Below are 16852 nucleotides of genomic sequence, written 5' to 3'. Positions count from 1 at the left end.
TATATGGATAGAAAACACTCTAAAGTTTCTAAAACTGTTTGAATGGTGTCTGTGAGTATAACAGAACTCATTTGGCAGGCAAAACCCTGAGACATTTTCTGACAGGAAGTGGATACCTGATGTGTTGTATTACCTTTAAACCTATCCCATTGAAAACACAGGGGCTGAGGAATATTTTGGCACTTCCTATTGCTTCCACCTAGATGTCACCAGCCTTTACAAAGTGTTTTGAGTCTTCTGGAGGGGAGATCTGACCGAACAAGAGCCATGGAACGATGATGTCCCATTAGACACCTGGCTGCGCGAAGTTCATGTTGGGTACCCTCGTTCCAATACGTTATAAAAGAGTATGCATTCGTCCACCTTGAATATTATTCATGTTCTGGTTAAAAAGGCCCTAATGATTTATGCTATACAACGTTTGACATGTTTGAACGAACGTAAATATATTTTTTCCCCTCGTTCATGACGAAGTCCGGCTAACAAGACGGAGATTTTTGGACATAAATGAGCTTTTTTGAACAAAACTACATTCGTTATGGACCTGTGATACCTGGAAGTGACATCTGATGAAGAGAATCAAAGGTAATGGATTATTTACATAGTATTTTCGATTTTAGATCTCCCCAACATGACGTCTAGTCTGTATCGCAGCGCGTATTTGTCTGGGCGCAGTGCTCAGATTATTGCAAAGTGTGATTTCCCAGTAAGGTTATTTTTAAATCTGGCAAGTTGATTGCGTTCAAGAGATGTAAATCTATAATTCTTTAAATGACAATATAATATTTTACCAATGTTTTCTAATTTTAATTATTTAATTTGTGACGCTGACTTGACTGCCGGGTTATTGGAGGGGAAACGATTTCCTCAACATCAATGCCATAGTAAAACGCTGTTTTTGGATATAAATATGAACTTGATAGAACTAAAAATGCATGCATTGTCTAACACTAATGTCCTAGGAGTGTCATCTGATGGAGATTGTAAAAGGTTAGTGCATCATTTTAGCTGGTTTTATGGTTTTGGTGACCCTGTCTTTGACTTGACAAAACATTACACACAACTCTTGTAAATGTACTGTCCTAACATACTCTAAATTTATGCTTTCGCCGTAAAACCTTTTTGAAATCGTAAACCGTGGTTAGATTAAGGAGATGTTTATCTTTCAAAGGGTGTAAAATAGTTGTATGTTTGAAAAATTTGAATTTTGACATTTATTTGGATTCAAATTTGCCGCTCTTGAAATGCACCTGCTGTTGATGGAGTGCACCACGGGTGGCACGCTAGCGTCCCACCTAGCCCATAGAGGTTAGTAAATAAATGATTTTAAGACAACTGATGTATGGATGACTCATAGTGAAGACTGGGTTTGTGCAGATAACCAACAATTTACGACGTTTGGAATGAGATTGACGTGAGGTAAATAATAATGAATTAATTCGTAGACTAATTGATCAGATATTAAAATATCTGAAAGTTATATTAGGAAAATTATAACTTTGTAATCTGAATATTTTCCTTGGTGCCGCGACTTCCTAGTTAATTACAGTTACATGATTAATCAGTTTAATCGCGTAATAATAATAATTACAGAGAGTTATTTGATAAATAGGTCTTCAGTTTTAAATGATGCCAAAGACACGACATTAGCTAAAATGCAAACATTCTCTCCGACCATGCACCTTTTTTACAATACTTTGGCATAGGATGTAGCCCACTTAGCCACGACCCATTACTGCTCCATCAAGACTTACCTGCTCAGAAGGAGGAAGAGGAGGGTTCACCAGCAGAGTGCCAGCCATCTTCATGTCTCCCTGTCCTCTGTCTGTGAAGCCTGCAAGAACAGTCTGTAAAGCTGAGACGACAAACCAAACATTAGAGACCGACCAAACCGTCCACTTATCCTCGACATTTTAGCTTAATATCGTTGATTACCATAAATAACTTAAAAAAGGTCCCTACTAGAGAAATGTGAGGCTTGAAATTAGCTCTAAATCCTCTGTTTGTAAAGTGAGAAAAACGTGTTAATCTCTAAATCCTGTCTGCTAGTAAAGTGAGAGAACATTTTAATCTCTAAATCCTCTCTGCTAGTAAAGTGAGAGAACATTTTAATCTCTAAATCCTCTCTGCTAGTAAAGTGAGAGAACATTTTAATCTCTAAATCCTCTCTGCTAGTAAAGTGAGAGAACATTTTAATCTCTAAATCCTCTCTGCTAGTAAAGTGAGAGAACATTTTAATCTCTAAATCCTCTCTGCTAGTAAAGTGAGAGAACATTTTAATCTCTAAATCCTCTCTGCTAGTAAAGTGAGAGAACATTTTAATCTCTAAATCCTCTCTGCTAGTAAAGTGAGAGAACATTTTAATCTCTAAATCCTCTCTGCTAGTAAAGTGAGAGAACATTTTAATCTCTAAATCTTTCTGTAAACAAGTAAAAAGAGTGATAAATTGGAACCAAAAAAAAAAAATCAAATCACATGAAAATGTAGAGAAGTCAGCACTCACCTCTTTCTGTGTTGGAAGCAGTAGTACTAGACAAGGTAGTAGCAGCAGCAGCATCAGTAGTAACATTGACAACAGAGGTAGTATTAGCATTATGGTTCTCTAGGGGGCGGTGGCTGGACCTCATACCCAGGGAAGAGGCACCGCTGGCGGGGTGAGGATCCAGCGGTCCCTGGGTCTGGTTCCCACTGGGCAGCCTCGGAGTAGGGTACCCCAGAGACGCTGATCGGTACTGGGGTACGGAGGGAGGGGAGGCGGCTGGAGCTGGAGTGTAGGGCTGAGCTTGAGAGGTATGGGTAGAGGATTGGAGTGTAGTAGGGTACTGGTTGGGAGGTGCAGGTTGGGGCGTAGGAGGGTACTGGTTGGTAGGTGCAGGTTGGGGCGCTTGTGGAGAGTATTGTGCCAGGGGTGTGGGTACAGAGCATACCCCAGCGTAAGCGTTCGGTCGCGGGGTAACGTTACTACACCAGGGTAAAGAGCCACGGGGCTGGGTTGAGGCAGGGTGAAAGTGACGGTTGGAAGGGTACCCCAGCGCGGAGCTGACCATCCTGCCCGTGTCGGAATTCCATATGCTGGGGAGGTTCTGCAGCTGATTGGGGGTTGATCTCTGGAGGCCCCCCCAAACCCGAGGGGGTGGGGTACTGAGGGTGGGGGGTGTCCGTACCCTTCCTGGGGGCGCGGTGGTAGGGTGGGAGGGGTACCAGTGGGAAGAGGGAAAGGAGACTGAGGGTAGTTTGGGCTGCATGCTGTAGGCCTGGTGAAGAGGGAGGATGTAAGAGTGGGGGGGGCCACATGGGGTTGGTGAACGCCTGGAGGGGGAAAGGGGGGAGGAAAGGAAGGGAGGGTGGAGGGAGGGAGGGGGGGAACGGAAAATAGTGCAAGTGTGTTGGTCAGTAGCGTATTTATAGACACTTGTTAAGAGCTACCAAGATACGCTGTTAGGTCATTACCTTCACACCAAGGTTGAAGAAAAACCTCAGGATGTTGACATCTGTAGAGAGTATTTAGAAGAAGAAAAAGAAGGTTTTGTCGGATATTATTCATCGTAATCAGACAGGTTTTTTTTTTACATGGACGATACATTGGAGATAATATACGACAAGTACTGGAAACAATAGAACACTGAAGAATCGGGGAAACCAGGCCTGCTATTCATAGCCGAGGCTTTGGATAAAAGTACGACTAGAATTTACATATAAATGCCTGGAATATTTACATTTTGGAGAATCTCATATATAAATGGGTTAAAGTTATGTAAAGGCAGGGTGTAAAGTACTTAAGTAAAAATACTTTAAAGTACTACTTAAGTCGTTTTTTGGGGTATCTGTACTTTACTATTTATATTTTTTAACAAATTTTACTTTACTACATTTTCCCCTGACACCCAAAAGTACTTATTACATTTTGACAGGAAAATGGTTCAATTCACACACTTATCAAGAGAACATCCCTGGTCATCCCTACTGCCTCTGATCTGGCGGACTCACTAAACACAAATGCTTCCTTTGTAAATGATGTCTGAGTGTTGGAGTATGCCCCTGGCTATCCATCAATAATACAAAAAAAATGTAAAATGGTGCCGTCTGGTTTGCTTAATATAGAGAATTATAAATTAATTATACTTTTACTTTTGATACTTCAGTATATTTTAGCTATAACATTTACTTCGATAATGAAATATATTTAAAACCAAATACTTTTAACTCAAGTAGTATTTTACTGGGTGACTTTCACTTTTACTTGAGTCATTTTCTATTAAGGTATCTTTACTTTTACTCAAGTAGTACAATTGAGTACTTTCCCCACAAAATGTGTATAGGTAACAATAGTAACCCTAGGTGTAAAATAATAAAAAATAATGGCTACTTCTCAGAAAGTATTAAACGGTCAAGAGGAGCAAAACAAGGTTGTCCACTATCGGCATATATATTTATTATTGCCATCGAAATGTTAGCTGTTAAAAATCAGATCCAATATTAATATCAAAGGCCTAGAAATCCAGGGCTTAAAAACAAAGGCATCATTGTACACTGATGACTCACGTTTTCTTTTAAATCCACAATTAGAATCCCTCCACCGCCTCATAGAGGATCTAGATACTGTTAGAATTAGAATCCCTCCATGGCCTCATAGAGGATCTAGATACTTTTAGAATTAGAATCCCTCCACAGCCTCATAGAGGATCTAGATACTTTTAGAATTAGAATCCCTCCACAGCCTCATAGAGGATCTAGATACTGTTAGAATTAGAATCCCTCCACGGCCTCATAGAGGATCTAGATACTGTTAGAATTAGAATCCCTCCATGGCCTCATAGAGGATCTAGATACTGTTAGAATTAGAATCCCTCCACGGCCTCAGAGGATCTAGATACTGTTAGAATTAGAATCCCTCCATGGCCTCAGAGGATCTAGATAGTGTTAGAATTAGAATCCCTCCATGGCCTCATAGAGGATCTAGATACTTTTAGAATTAGAATCCCTCCACGGCCTCATAGAGGATCTAGATACTGTTAGAATTAGAATCCCTCCACGGCCTCATAGAGGATCTAGATACTGTTAGAATTAGAATCCCTCCACGGCCTCAGAGGATCTAGATACTGTTAGAATTAGAATCCCTCCACGGCCTCAGAGGATCTAGATACTGTTAGAATTAGAATCCCTCCACGGCCTCAGAGGATCTAGATACTGTTAGAATTAGAATCCCTCCACGGCCTCAGAGGATCTAGATACTGTTAGAATTAGAATCCCTCCACGGCCTCAGAGGATCTAGATACTGTTAGAATTAGAATCCCTCCACGGCCTCAGAGGATCTAGATACTGTTAGAATTAGAATCCCTCCATGGCCTCATAGAGGATCTAGATAGTGTTAGAATTAGAATCCCTCCATGGCCTCATAGAGGATCTAGATAGTGTTAGAATTAGAATCCCTCCACGGCCTCATAGAGGATCTAGATACTGTTAGAATTAGAATCCCTCCACAGCCTCATAGAGGATCTAGATACTGTTAGAATTAGAATCCCTCCATGGCCTCAGAGGATCTAGATAGTGTTAGAATTAGAATCCCTCCATGGCCTCATAGAGGATCTAGATAGTGTTAGAATTAGAATCCCTCCACGGCCTCATAGAGGATCTAGATACTGTTAGAATTAGAATCCCTCCACAGCCTCATAGAGGATCTAGATACTGTTAGAATTAGAATCCCTCCACGGCCTCAGAGGATCTAGATACTGTTTCTATCCTCTCTGGATTAAAACCAAATGATGTACTATATTACTTATTGGATTACTAAAAAAATATAAATTTTACATTACCGTGTAGTTTACTAATTAAATGGTCTGACGGTGATGTGGACATAATCGGTATACATATTCTGAAAGAAAGAAATTCTCACTCCTATACATCTGAATAAAAAAAAAAATGGCAAAAATAGATAAGATCTTGTTACCATGGAAATGAAATTACAACAAATATTGTGGTTAAACTCAAATATACCAAATGATTAAAAAAATATATTTAAAAAAAACGAGTATAATCTTTGTAAATTATATCATAAAAAGGACTGGTGGTGTTGTCACACATGCAGCTAACAAAAATATATGGAAATGTCTACTCTACCCAAAAACAAACTAAAAACTAATTGTAGAATTACCGCAAAAATGCAAGAGGCAAGTGGAAGGGGGAGAAAGTAAGGAACTTGTATGTCTGCCCTGAATTAAAGACCAAAATCAGCTAAAGAAAATTGTGATAAATAAAAAAAAGTATACCAGTTTCATTTAAGGACCAGAAAATTGACAGCCGTGCCATATAGATTGCAAAATAGTTGGGAAGAGATTTTTAACGTACCGATTCCATGTCACATGGTTTATGAACTGATAGGCAAAACGACACCAGATTCAAAACTGAGTTTTTCCCAATTTAAATTATACAAAATTCTTGCAACCAATACAATGTTCTATATATGGGGAATACAACCTTCCCAGCTCAGCGGATTTTGCTGCGAAGAGACAGAATCATTAGATCATTTGTTTTGGTATTGTCCATATGTAGCTTGTTTTTGGTCACAGGTCCAGAAATGGCTGAAGAATTGCAACATTTACCTACTGTAGAGTTAATTGCTGCAATTGCACTACTGGGTGATTTGAAAAGTCATAATCAAATATTTTTTTATCTTTAATTTACAATCTGTAGAATATATGAGAACAAAGGTTCAGAGCTTTTGTGAAACAGCAAAATATAATCAAAACTGGACGGTGTTAGGAGATAGATGGGAGGGTTGAGGGAGCTGAAAGGATGGGACTAAAAACGAACTAAATATAACTATTGTAAAATAGATTGAGTCTGTAAAATGTATATAGTATGTATCAGAGGTGGGACCAAGTCACTGTTTTACAAGTCACAAGTAAGTCTCAAGTCCCAAGTCAAGACCAACAAGTCTCAAATCCTAAACTTTGAGTTTCGAGTCCTAAACAAGTCATAATGTGCTCTTCACCAAATGTAATACCATTTCATATTTTTAACAAGAGTAATAGTTAGTATATTACATTTACGCAAATCATAAATGCTTTTAAAAGTATCTATATATTTATTACTTTCCAAATAAAAGTTTTGTTGATACAGCGTTGTCTTTTATATCCGAAAATAATAATTTTGTGGTGTCATCTTTCCAAGGGCTCCATCTGAATTCACCCGTCGACGTTCCTCTGCGCTGCCAAAGCACAACTGTTTCCTCAGCTGGCACATTTTGATTGGCTGCTGTCCGATTCAAACTGTAATCCGTTAAATGAAGAGTTGATGCGCTGACCTCTTTTAATAGCATCATTTATAATATCTGGGCTTCCGGGAGGGTATCAAGTCAGGTCAAGTAAGTCATAAGGCTCAAGTCCAAGTCAAGTCTCGAGTCATTGGTGTTAAAGTCAAAGTAGAGTTGCAAGTCATCATATTTGTGTCTCGAGTCCACACCTCTGGTATGTATAAGCTGGAAGTAGAAGCCTAAGTGTTGTTGTCCATTAGTTTACTCCAATTAGGGGACAGGTGGTTGGGTTAGGGGACAATAATAAAATATATATTTCACTACTCACCTCGTGGCAGGTCCTCTCCAGTGTGGATATAAGAGTAAGGGGGTGTCTGGACGATCTCTTCCTTGTCAGACAAAGGGAACCCTGGGAACAGGGGGTCTTGGTAGAGATGAGCCAGCTGGTGGAACGACAGAGGGGGGGGCTGGGTGACCGTCGGGGGCTGGAGGGGGGCTGGGGAGAGCCGGGGGAAGGGAAGGGTGGGAGGAAGGATGAGGAGGGTGGTTGGGAGGGTGAGATGGGTGGTCGGGGGAGGAAGGAAGTGGGGGGTACACCCATGAGGGATAAAGCTGTTGAAGAGGAGAGACAAATCTATTTGTACTTGTTCTTTAACAAATCCTGCCAAGTGGCAGCATTGAGATGAATTGAGAGGTAAACTACAAGGAGAGGACATGAGACAAGTAAAAACACTTCTTTATTAGGTAACATAGAAAACAACAAACAAACAAAAAAGGTGAGTGGATCAATTTAACATCGTAGAAACACTTTTAGGGGATGTTACCTGGGGGTAGGCTGAGGAGACCTCACAGGATGGAGGATCCAGGGGGACAGAAGGCTGGGAGAGGTGGGGCTGAGTAAGAGAACATTGGGGTAGATAGGATGGACCAGATTGAGGAAGAGAGGAGGGGTGGGTGAGATTGAGAGAGGAGGGGTTGAGAGGGACAGTCTGTATTGTCTGGGGGATTGGTCCACCATGTTGGGCACAGAGGTCACCAGAGGGGGGGCAGTTAAAACCCCAGACACAGGTGGGGTGAGGTGAAGGGTAGGAACAGCAGAGGTTGTTTTAGACCAGGGGTTGACCTGGAAAGGGGTGGAAGGAATGAGGGGGAGGGAGGGGGGGGCAGAGACAGGTGTGGGGGTGAAGGAGCAGGGGAATGGGAGGAGGAGATGGAGGACGGCAGAGGAACAGAGACCGGAGTAGAGAGAGGAACAGGAGGAGAGATGGAAGGAGGCACATTAGGAGTAGTGGTGGTAGGAGCAAGGTTAGGGGAATGAGCAAGGTTAGGAGTAGGAGCAAGGTTAGGGGAATGAGCAAGGTTAGGAGTAGGAGCAAGGTTAGGGGAATGAGCAAGGTTAGGAGTAGGAGCAAGGTTAGGGGCGAATGAGCAAGGTTAGGAGTAGGAGCAAGGTTAGGGGAAGGACCAAGGTTAGGGGAAGGAGCAAGGTTAGGGGAAGGAGCAAGGTTAGGAGTAGGAGCAAGGTTAGGAGTAGGGGGAAGGTTAGGAGGAAGGTTAGGGGTAGGAGGAAGGTTAGGAGGAAGGTTAGGGGTAGGAGGAAGGTTAGGAGTAGGAGGAAGGTTAGGAGTAGGGGGAAGGTTAGGGAGTAGGGGGAAGGTTAGGAGTAGGGGGAAGGTTAGGAGTAGGGGGGAAGGTTAGGAGTAGGGGGAAGGTTAGGAGTAGGGGGGAAGGTTAGGAGTAGGAGGAAGGTTAGGAGTAGGGGGAAGGTTAGGAGTAGGAGGAAGGTTAGGAGTAGGAAGGTTAGGGGTAGGAGGAAGGTTAGGAGTAGGGGGAAGGTTAGGGAGTAGGGGGAAGGTTAGGAGTAGGGGGAAGGTTAGGAGTAGGGGGGAAGGTTAGGAGTAGGAGGAAGGTTAGGAGTAGGAGGAAGGTTAGGAGTAGGGGGAAGGTTAGGGAGTAGGAGGAAGGTTAGGAGTAGGGGGAAGGTTAGGAGTAGGGGGAAGGTTAGGAGTAGGGGGAAGGTTAGGAGTAGGGGGGCGATGGGGTCTTCCTCTCCTCGTCTACTGTTGATCTCCTCTACAAAACACAACAGGTAAAGATTAGTGTCAAAACCCACCCACCCACAGGCCCTTCAGACACACCCACCCACCCACCCACGGGCCCTACAGACACACCCACCCACCCACGGGCCCTACAGACACACACACACCCACCCACGGGCCCTACAGACACACCCACCCACCCACCCACCCACCCACGGGCCCTACAGACACACCCACCCACCCACGGGCCCTACAGACACACCCACCCACCCACCCACCGGCCCTACAGACACACCCACCCACCCACCCACCGGCCCTACAGACACACCCACCCACCCACCCGCCCTACAGACACACCCACCCACGGGCCCTACAGACACACCCACCCACGGGCCCTACAGATACACCCACCCAACCACGGGCCCTACAGACACACCCACCCACCCAACCACGGGCCCTACAGACACACCCACCCACCCACCCACGGGCCCTACAGACACACCCACCCACCCACGGGCCCTACAGACACACCCACCCACCCACCCACCGGCCCTACAGACACACCCACCCACCCACCCACCGGCCCACAGACACACCCACCCACCCACCCACCCGCCCTACAGACACACCCACCCACGGGCCCTACAGACACACCCACCCACGGGCCCTACAGATACACCCACCCAACCACGGGCCCTACAGACACACCCACCCACCCAACCACGGGCCCTACAGACACACCCACCCACCCACCCACGGGCCCTACAGACACACCCACCCACCCACGGGCCCTACAGACACACCCACCCACCCACCCACCGGCCCTACAGACACACCCACCCACCCACCCACCGGCCCTACAGACACACCCACCCACCCACCCACCCGCCCTACAGACACACCCACCCACGGGCCCTACAGACACACCCACCCACGGGCCCTACAGATACACCCACCCAACCACGGGCCCTACAGACACACCCACCCACCCAACCACGGGCCCTACAGACACACCCACCCACCCACCCACGGGCCCTACAGACACACCCACCCACCCACGGGCCCTACAGACACACCCACCCACGGGCCCTACAGACACACCCACCCACCCACGGGCCCTACAGACACACCCACCCACCCACGGGCCCTACAGACCCACCCACCCACCCACGGGCCCTACAGACCCACCCACCCACAGGCCCTACAGACCCACCCACCCACAGGCCCTACAGACCCACAGGCCCTACAGACCCACCCACCCACCCACCCACCCACAGGCCCTACAGACAGACAGTTGAGAAATAAAGACAATCCAAAGTGTTTAGTATGTAACTCACCATGCCTCTGCCTGTCCTCTTCTTCCCCTCACTGGCATTAGACACCACCTGAGAGCGAGACGGAAAGACAGCGGGGACAGACACAGCGGGGACAGAGAGAGCGAGACGGAAAGAGAGCGGGGACAGAGAGAGCGGGGACAGAGAGAGCGGGGACAGAGAGAGCGGGGACAGAGAGAGCGGGGACAGAGAGAGCGGGGACAGAGAGAGCGGGGACAGAGAGAGCGGGGACAGAGAGAGCGAGACGGAAAGAGAGCGGGGACAGACACAGCGGGGACAGACACAGCGGGGACAGAGAGAGCGGGGACAGAGAGAGCGGGGACAGAGAGAGCGGGGACAGAGAGAGCGGGGACAGAGAGAGCGGGAGGAGAAATTTATCAGGGTTAAGTATAGCCTTAAACACCATGTTGACTCCTCCTCACCCCAGACACACTCTCCTCCTCCTCCTCCTCCTCACCCTCAGACCCACGCCCCCCCCCCCCCCCTCCCCCCAGACACACGCCTCCTCCTCCTCCTCCTCACCCCCAGACACCCCACACACCCCCCTTCTCCTACCCCCAGACACACGCCTCCTCCTCCCCCTCCTCCTCACCCCCAGACACACGCCTCCTCCTCCTCCTCCTCACCCCCAGCCCCTCCTGCAGGGAAGCTTCTCTCATCCCGTAGCTCTATCTCTAGCAGGGCCATGTTCCTCTGTTCCTCCTCTCTGGCTTGACGCTGTGCCTCTGATAGACCAAATGCTGCTGCTGCTGCTGCCTCTGAAGAGGGCCTCCTGATACACAGTAAACAACCAGCCGCACAGTTAACAACCAGCCGCACAGTAAACAACCAGCCGCACAGTAAACAACCAGCCGCACAGTAAACAACCAGCCGCACAGTTAACAACCAGCCGCACAGTTAACAACCAGCCGCACAGTTAACAACCAGCCGCACAGTTAACAACCAGCCGCACAGTTAACAACCAGCCGCACAGTAAACAACCAGCCGCACAGTAAACAACCAGCCGCACAGTAAACAACCAGCCGCACAGTTAACCAGCCGCACAGTTAACAACCAGCCGCACAGTAAACAACCAGCCGCACAGTTAACAACCAGCCGCACAGTAAACAACCAGCCGCACAGTTAACAACCAGCCGCACAGTTAACAACCAGCCGCACAGTTAACAACCAGCCGCACAGTTAACAACCAGCCGCACAGTTAACAACCAGCCGCACAGTTAACAACCAGCCGCACAGTAAACAACCAGCCGCACAGTAAACAACCAGCCGCACAGTTAACAACCAGCCGCACAGTTAACAACCAGCCGCACAGTAAACAACCAGCCGCACAGTAAACAACCAGCCGCACAGTTAACAACCAGCCGCACAGTTAAAAAGGGCACTTCACTACTTAACATTTTCATACACAAATGATCTCCAGCACCATGTGTGTCTACAAACTAACAATGTTACATTTTCTGTAGTCCAAAAAAATTTGAAGGAAAATTACTGAGAAGGTGACTTGTGGCCCTCCCCATACACTGAAACAGTGCTCCAGACTGACCAATTAGTCACATGATTTGGTCAAACAGTAAAGTACATTATCCTGATGATTACTGTAATGAAAGTGTCTGCCTGCCTGTCCCTGTTGCGCTGGGGTCTGCTGCTGTGTCGAGCGAGACACTCTCTCTCCTCTGCGCGGGGAAAGAAAATGCTCCAGGAGAAAAAAAGGTGTTCTGATCTTATAACATTTTAAAATCCAATTGCTGGCGCAACACCGCTATCATGTTGTCACAGTTGAATAGAGGAGGTTCTCAGCTTTCTAAAGGTATACACATCACACACACACATTACATACACACATTATACATACACACACACACATTACATACACACATTACATACATGCATACACACACACACACACACACACACACACACACCACTACATACATACACACATACACACATATTTTCAAAAACATCCTGTATGCGTTCTGCATTAGCATCGAATAGCCCCGCGATATGCAACTTTTCAGGGAAGTTAGGAACCAATATACTCAGTCAGTTAGGAAAGCTAAGGCTAGCTTTTTCAAACAGAAATTTGCTTCCTGTAGCACGAATTCAAAAACGTTCTGGGACACTGTAAAGTCCATGGAGAATAAGAGCACCTCCTCCCAGCTGCCCACTGCTCTGAGGCTAGGAAACACTGTCACCACCAACTCTGTATGCTCGGCCCTCTCTACATATCCGTCACCAAACCCACTGGCTCCAGGTCATCTATAAGTCTCTGCTGGGTAAAACCCCGCCTTAACTCAGCTCACTGGTCACCATAGCAACACCCACACGTAGCATGCGCTCCTCCACTGGTCATCCCCAAAGCCAACACTTCCTTTGGCCGCCATTTCCTTCCAGTTCTCTGCTGCCAATGACTGGAACGAATTGCAAAAAAAAATAAAAAATCACTGAAGCTGGAGTCTTATATCTCCCTCTCTAACTTTAAGCATCAGCTGTCAGAGCAGCTTACCGATCCCTGCACCTGTACATAGCCCATCTGTAAATAGCACACCCAACTACCTCATCCCCATATTAGTACTTGCTCTTTTGCACCCCAGTATCTCTACTCTATCTGCACATCACGCCAGTATTAATGCTAAATTGTTATTTTCACCACTATGGCCTATTTATTGCCTACCTCCCTACATTTGCACACGCCTGTACATAGATTTTTCTATTTTTCTTTTCTTTTGTGTTATTGACTGTACGTTCGTTTATCCCATGTGTAGCTCTGTGTTGTTGTTTGTTGTCGCACTGCTTTGCTTTATCTTGGACAGGTCGCGAGTTGTAAAATGAGAACTTGTTCTCAACTTTCCTACCTGGTTAAATAAAGTTGAAATAAAAATAAAAAATGTTCAACTGTGACCTCAATAGCAACTATTTTACAACAGATATTTGATAGGACTTTGAGATACAGAGCGCGCAAAATGATTATGCTCATTGGCCATTAAGTCGGCTACAACTGGAAGGCTAATTTACTATTGGATGAATACATGGCTACTAGCTAGCAGTGGGTATTATAGTTAGAGTTAGCGAGTTAATGTGTGTGGTGAATTAGCCCCAAATAAACTAGCCTATGATATAGACGCAGGCAAATTACATTTCCTTTTCTATTAGTTTTTTATAAAACATCTGGAGCCCTTTTTGCATGACAATCACTGGATTAGGTTGCACATTTAAATATTTTGAATCAATGTATTTGTTGAATACCATCTCGGTAGTCGACTCGACTTCCAATAAAAGCTGTGAATACCATCTCGGTAGTCGACTAGCCTTTCCAACAAAAGCTGTGAATACCATCTCGGTGGTCGACTAGCCTTTCCAATAAAAGCTGTGAATACCATCTCGGTAGTCGACTAGCCTTTCCAATAAAAGCTGTGAATACCATCTCGGTAGTCGACTAGCCTTTCCAATAAAAGCTGTGAATACCATCTCGGTAGTCGACTAGTGCCACTAACTGAAAATGTTAGTTTGGGGCCCTGCTTAAACTGTCCTCCACTCCCGCACATTTTACATTGACATTTTAGTCATTTAGCCGATGCTCTTATCCAAAGCGACTTACTACAGATTTTTCTCCTAGTCAACACCATGCCACCTGCCACCCTCTCCTGTACCTATAGCTGCTGTTAGCGGGGTTGGGCTGGAGGCCCATCAGTCCTGGTATTGGTACTGGCCCTGGTACAACCCAAGGTACTCCAGGTATTGGTACCATTGGTACTGACAGGGTTTGTACTGGACTGGTGTTCTGGCTGGTGCTGCCTCCTCCACTCCACGCTGGCACTCTGAACAAAACCATAGTGTGACCATGTGTAAGAAGAAACTCTACACACACACACACACACACACACACACACACACACACACCTGGAGGAAGATCCCTGTGGATGGAACCGTCAATACAGGAATGTTCTCAATGTGGGCCGGGCTTTCAGTTCTTTTCCTATTCGCCGTAACAGCTCCCCGTCGCTACATTCATGTGTTAGTAACAGCGCCTTCGGAAAGTATTCAGACGCCTTGCCTTTTTCCACATTTTGTTAAGTTACAGCCTTATTCTAAAATGGATTAAATAAAACATTTTCCTCATCAATCTACACACAATACCCCATTATGACAAAGTGAAAAACAGGTTTATTCATTTTTTGCAAATGTATATTTTTTTTTACTAAAACAGAAATACCTTATTTAACCTCTTACATCTAGACGTTCCGCTAGCGTAACACCTGCTCCAATATCCAATGATAGGCGTGGCGCGAATTACAAATTCCTCAAAAATACAAAAACTGCAATTTTTCAAACATATGACTATTTCACAGCATTTTAAAGACAAGACTCGCCTTTATCTAACCACACTGTCCGATTTCAAAAAGGCTTTACAGCGAAAGCAAAACATTAGATTATGTCAGCAGAGTACCAAGCCAGAAATTATCAGACACCCATTTTTCAAGCTAGCATATAATGTCACAAAAACCCAGAAGACAGCTAAATGCAACACTAACCTTTGATGATCTTCATCAGATGACACACCTAGGACATTATGTTATACAATACATGCATGTTTTGTTCAATCAAGTTCATATTTATATCAAAAACAGCTTTTTACATTAGCATGTGACGTTCAGAACTAGCATACCCCCGCAAACCTCCGGTGAATTTACTAAATTACTCACGATAAACGTTCACAAAAAACATAACAATTATTTTGTGAATTATAGATACAGAACTCCTTTGTGCAATCGAGGTGTCCGATTTTAAAATAGCTTTTCGGTGAAAGCACATTTTGCAATATTCTGAGTAGATAGCCTAGCCATCACGGCTAGCTATTTAGACACCACCAAGTTTAGCCTGACCAAACTCCGATTTACTATAAGAAAAGTTTGATTACCTTTGGTGTTCTTCGTCAGAATGCACTCCCAGGACTGCTACTTCAATAACAAATGTTGGTTTGGTCCCAAATAATCCATTGTTATATCCAAACAGCGGCGTGTTGTTCGATGCGTTCAAGACACTATCCGAATGGTAAATAAGGGTCCACGAGCATGGCGATTTACGTGACAAAAGATTTCTAAATATTCCATTACCGTACTTGAAGCATGTCAACCGCTGTTTAAAATCAATTTTATGCCATTTTTCTCGTAAAAAGCGATAATATTCCGACCGGGAAAGCGTGTACTTACGTACAAAGAGAGATAAAAAATAAAAGCATGGGATCCCTCGTGCACGCGCCTGAGTCTCACAGTACTGTGACCAGCCACTATCCAAACGCTACTTTTTTTTCAGCCAGAGCCTGCAAAGCCACGATTCAGCTTTTTGCCGCCTTCTGAGAGCCCATGGGAGCCATAGGAAGTGTCACGAAACAGCAGAGATCCCCTGTATTGGATAGAGATAATCAAGAAGGGCAAGAAATTGTCAGACAGGGCACTTCCTGCATGGAATCTTCTCAGGTTTTGGCCTGCCAAATGAGTTCTGTTATACTCACAGACACCATTCAAACAGTTTTAGAAACTTGAGTGTTTTCTATCCAAAGCTAATAATTATATGCATATTCTAGTTTCTGGGCAGGAGTAATAATCAGATTAAATCGAGTACGTTTTTATCCGGCCCGTGAAAATACTTCCCCTAGCCATAACAGGTTAACCTAATATCCACCGAATATCCAGTGTAAAACCAATTTTACCTCGGTAACGCCGATTGAGTTCATTCCAAGTGGCATTCTACAGTTCTGGCAGCACGCATGTGGCATGAGAGGAGGTTGCTGTCCGTCAGCTAGGTGATCACCTAATGGTTTTCTAGATACTTCTACTAGCCTATGATAAGAGGGAGATCGAGATGTGCACATTTATTAGCTAACCATTTTGATAAGAATATGCTGTTTTGGAAAGAGAGACCACAGAGCGTAGACAGACAGAGAGACAGAGAGCGAGAGACAGGGAGAGGGAGAGAAATACAGAGACAGAGAAAGGGGGGAGGGAAAGAGAGAGACAGAGACAGAGAGACATAGAGACAGAGACATAGAGTAAGAGAGACAGAGACAGGGAGACAGAGAGAGAGAAGGAGAGAGAGAGACAGAAAGACAGACAGAGACAGGGAGAGAGAGAGAGACAGAGAGAGACAGAGACACAGAGACAGGGAGAGAGAGAGACAGAGAGCAGACAGACAGAGACAGGGGAGAGAGAAAGAGACAGACCGATGTG

At 45.2% G+C, this 16852-nt stretch overlaps 1 protein-coding gene and 2 long non-coding RNA genes across 3 annotated transcripts; 1 reads left to right on the top strand and 2 right to left on the bottom strand.

The window, feature by feature from the left end:
- Window positions 1-1703: 1703 nt before the first annotated feature.
- On the bottom strand, window positions 1704-7716 carry LOC123738268 (classical arabinogalactan protein 9). Its single transcript, XM_045713317.1, has 4 exons — window positions 7581-7716; window positions 3451-3491; window positions 2504-3309; window positions 1704-1855 (listed from the first exon to the last, which is right to left on the bottom strand). The coding sequence occupies exons 3-4, from the start codon at window positions 3243-3245 to the stop codon at window positions 1719-1721; spliced, it is 879 nt and encodes a 292-aa protein (XP_045569273.1). The 5' UTR covers window positions 3246-3309; window positions 3451-3491; window positions 7581-7716; the 3' UTR covers window positions 1704-1718.
- A 790-nt stretch (window positions 7717-8506) lies between these two features.
- On the top strand, window positions 8507-8727 carry LOC123738266 (uncharacterized). Its single transcript, XR_006767472.1, has 3 exons — window positions 8507-8557; window positions 8594-8665; window positions 8704-8727. It is a non-coding gene; the product is annotated as an uncharacterized lncRNA (long non-coding RNA).
- A 497-nt stretch (window positions 8728-9224) lies between these two features.
- LOC123738267 (uncharacterized) lies at window positions 9225-11252 on the bottom strand. The gene is made up of 3 exons (XR_006767473.1): window positions 11218-11252; window positions 10629-10676; window positions 9225-9325 (listed from the first exon to the last, which is right to left on the bottom strand). It is a non-coding gene; the product is annotated as an uncharacterized lncRNA (long non-coding RNA).
- Window positions 11253-16852: the final 5600 nt, after the last annotated feature.

Source organism: Salmo salar, unplaced genomic scaffold (assembly GCF_905237065.1).
Source record: "Salmo salar unplaced genomic scaffold, Ssal_v3.1, whole genome shotgun sequence".
Taxonomy (NCBI): Eukaryota; Metazoa; Chordata; class Actinopteri; order Salmoniformes; family Salmonidae; genus Salmo; species Salmo salar.
This window is presented reverse-complemented; position numbering and strand designations above follow the sequence as displayed.

Coding starts and splice junctions, on each gene's coding strand:
- LOC123738268 (XM_045713317.1), bottom strand. CDS start 3,245: ATGCAGCCCAAACTACCCTCAGTCTCCTTTCCCTCTTCCCACTGGTAC. Junction 1,856..2,503: donor TGCTTCCAACACAGAAAGAG/GTGAGTGCTGAC, acceptor TTGTCGTCTCAG/CTTTACAGACTGTTCTTGCA.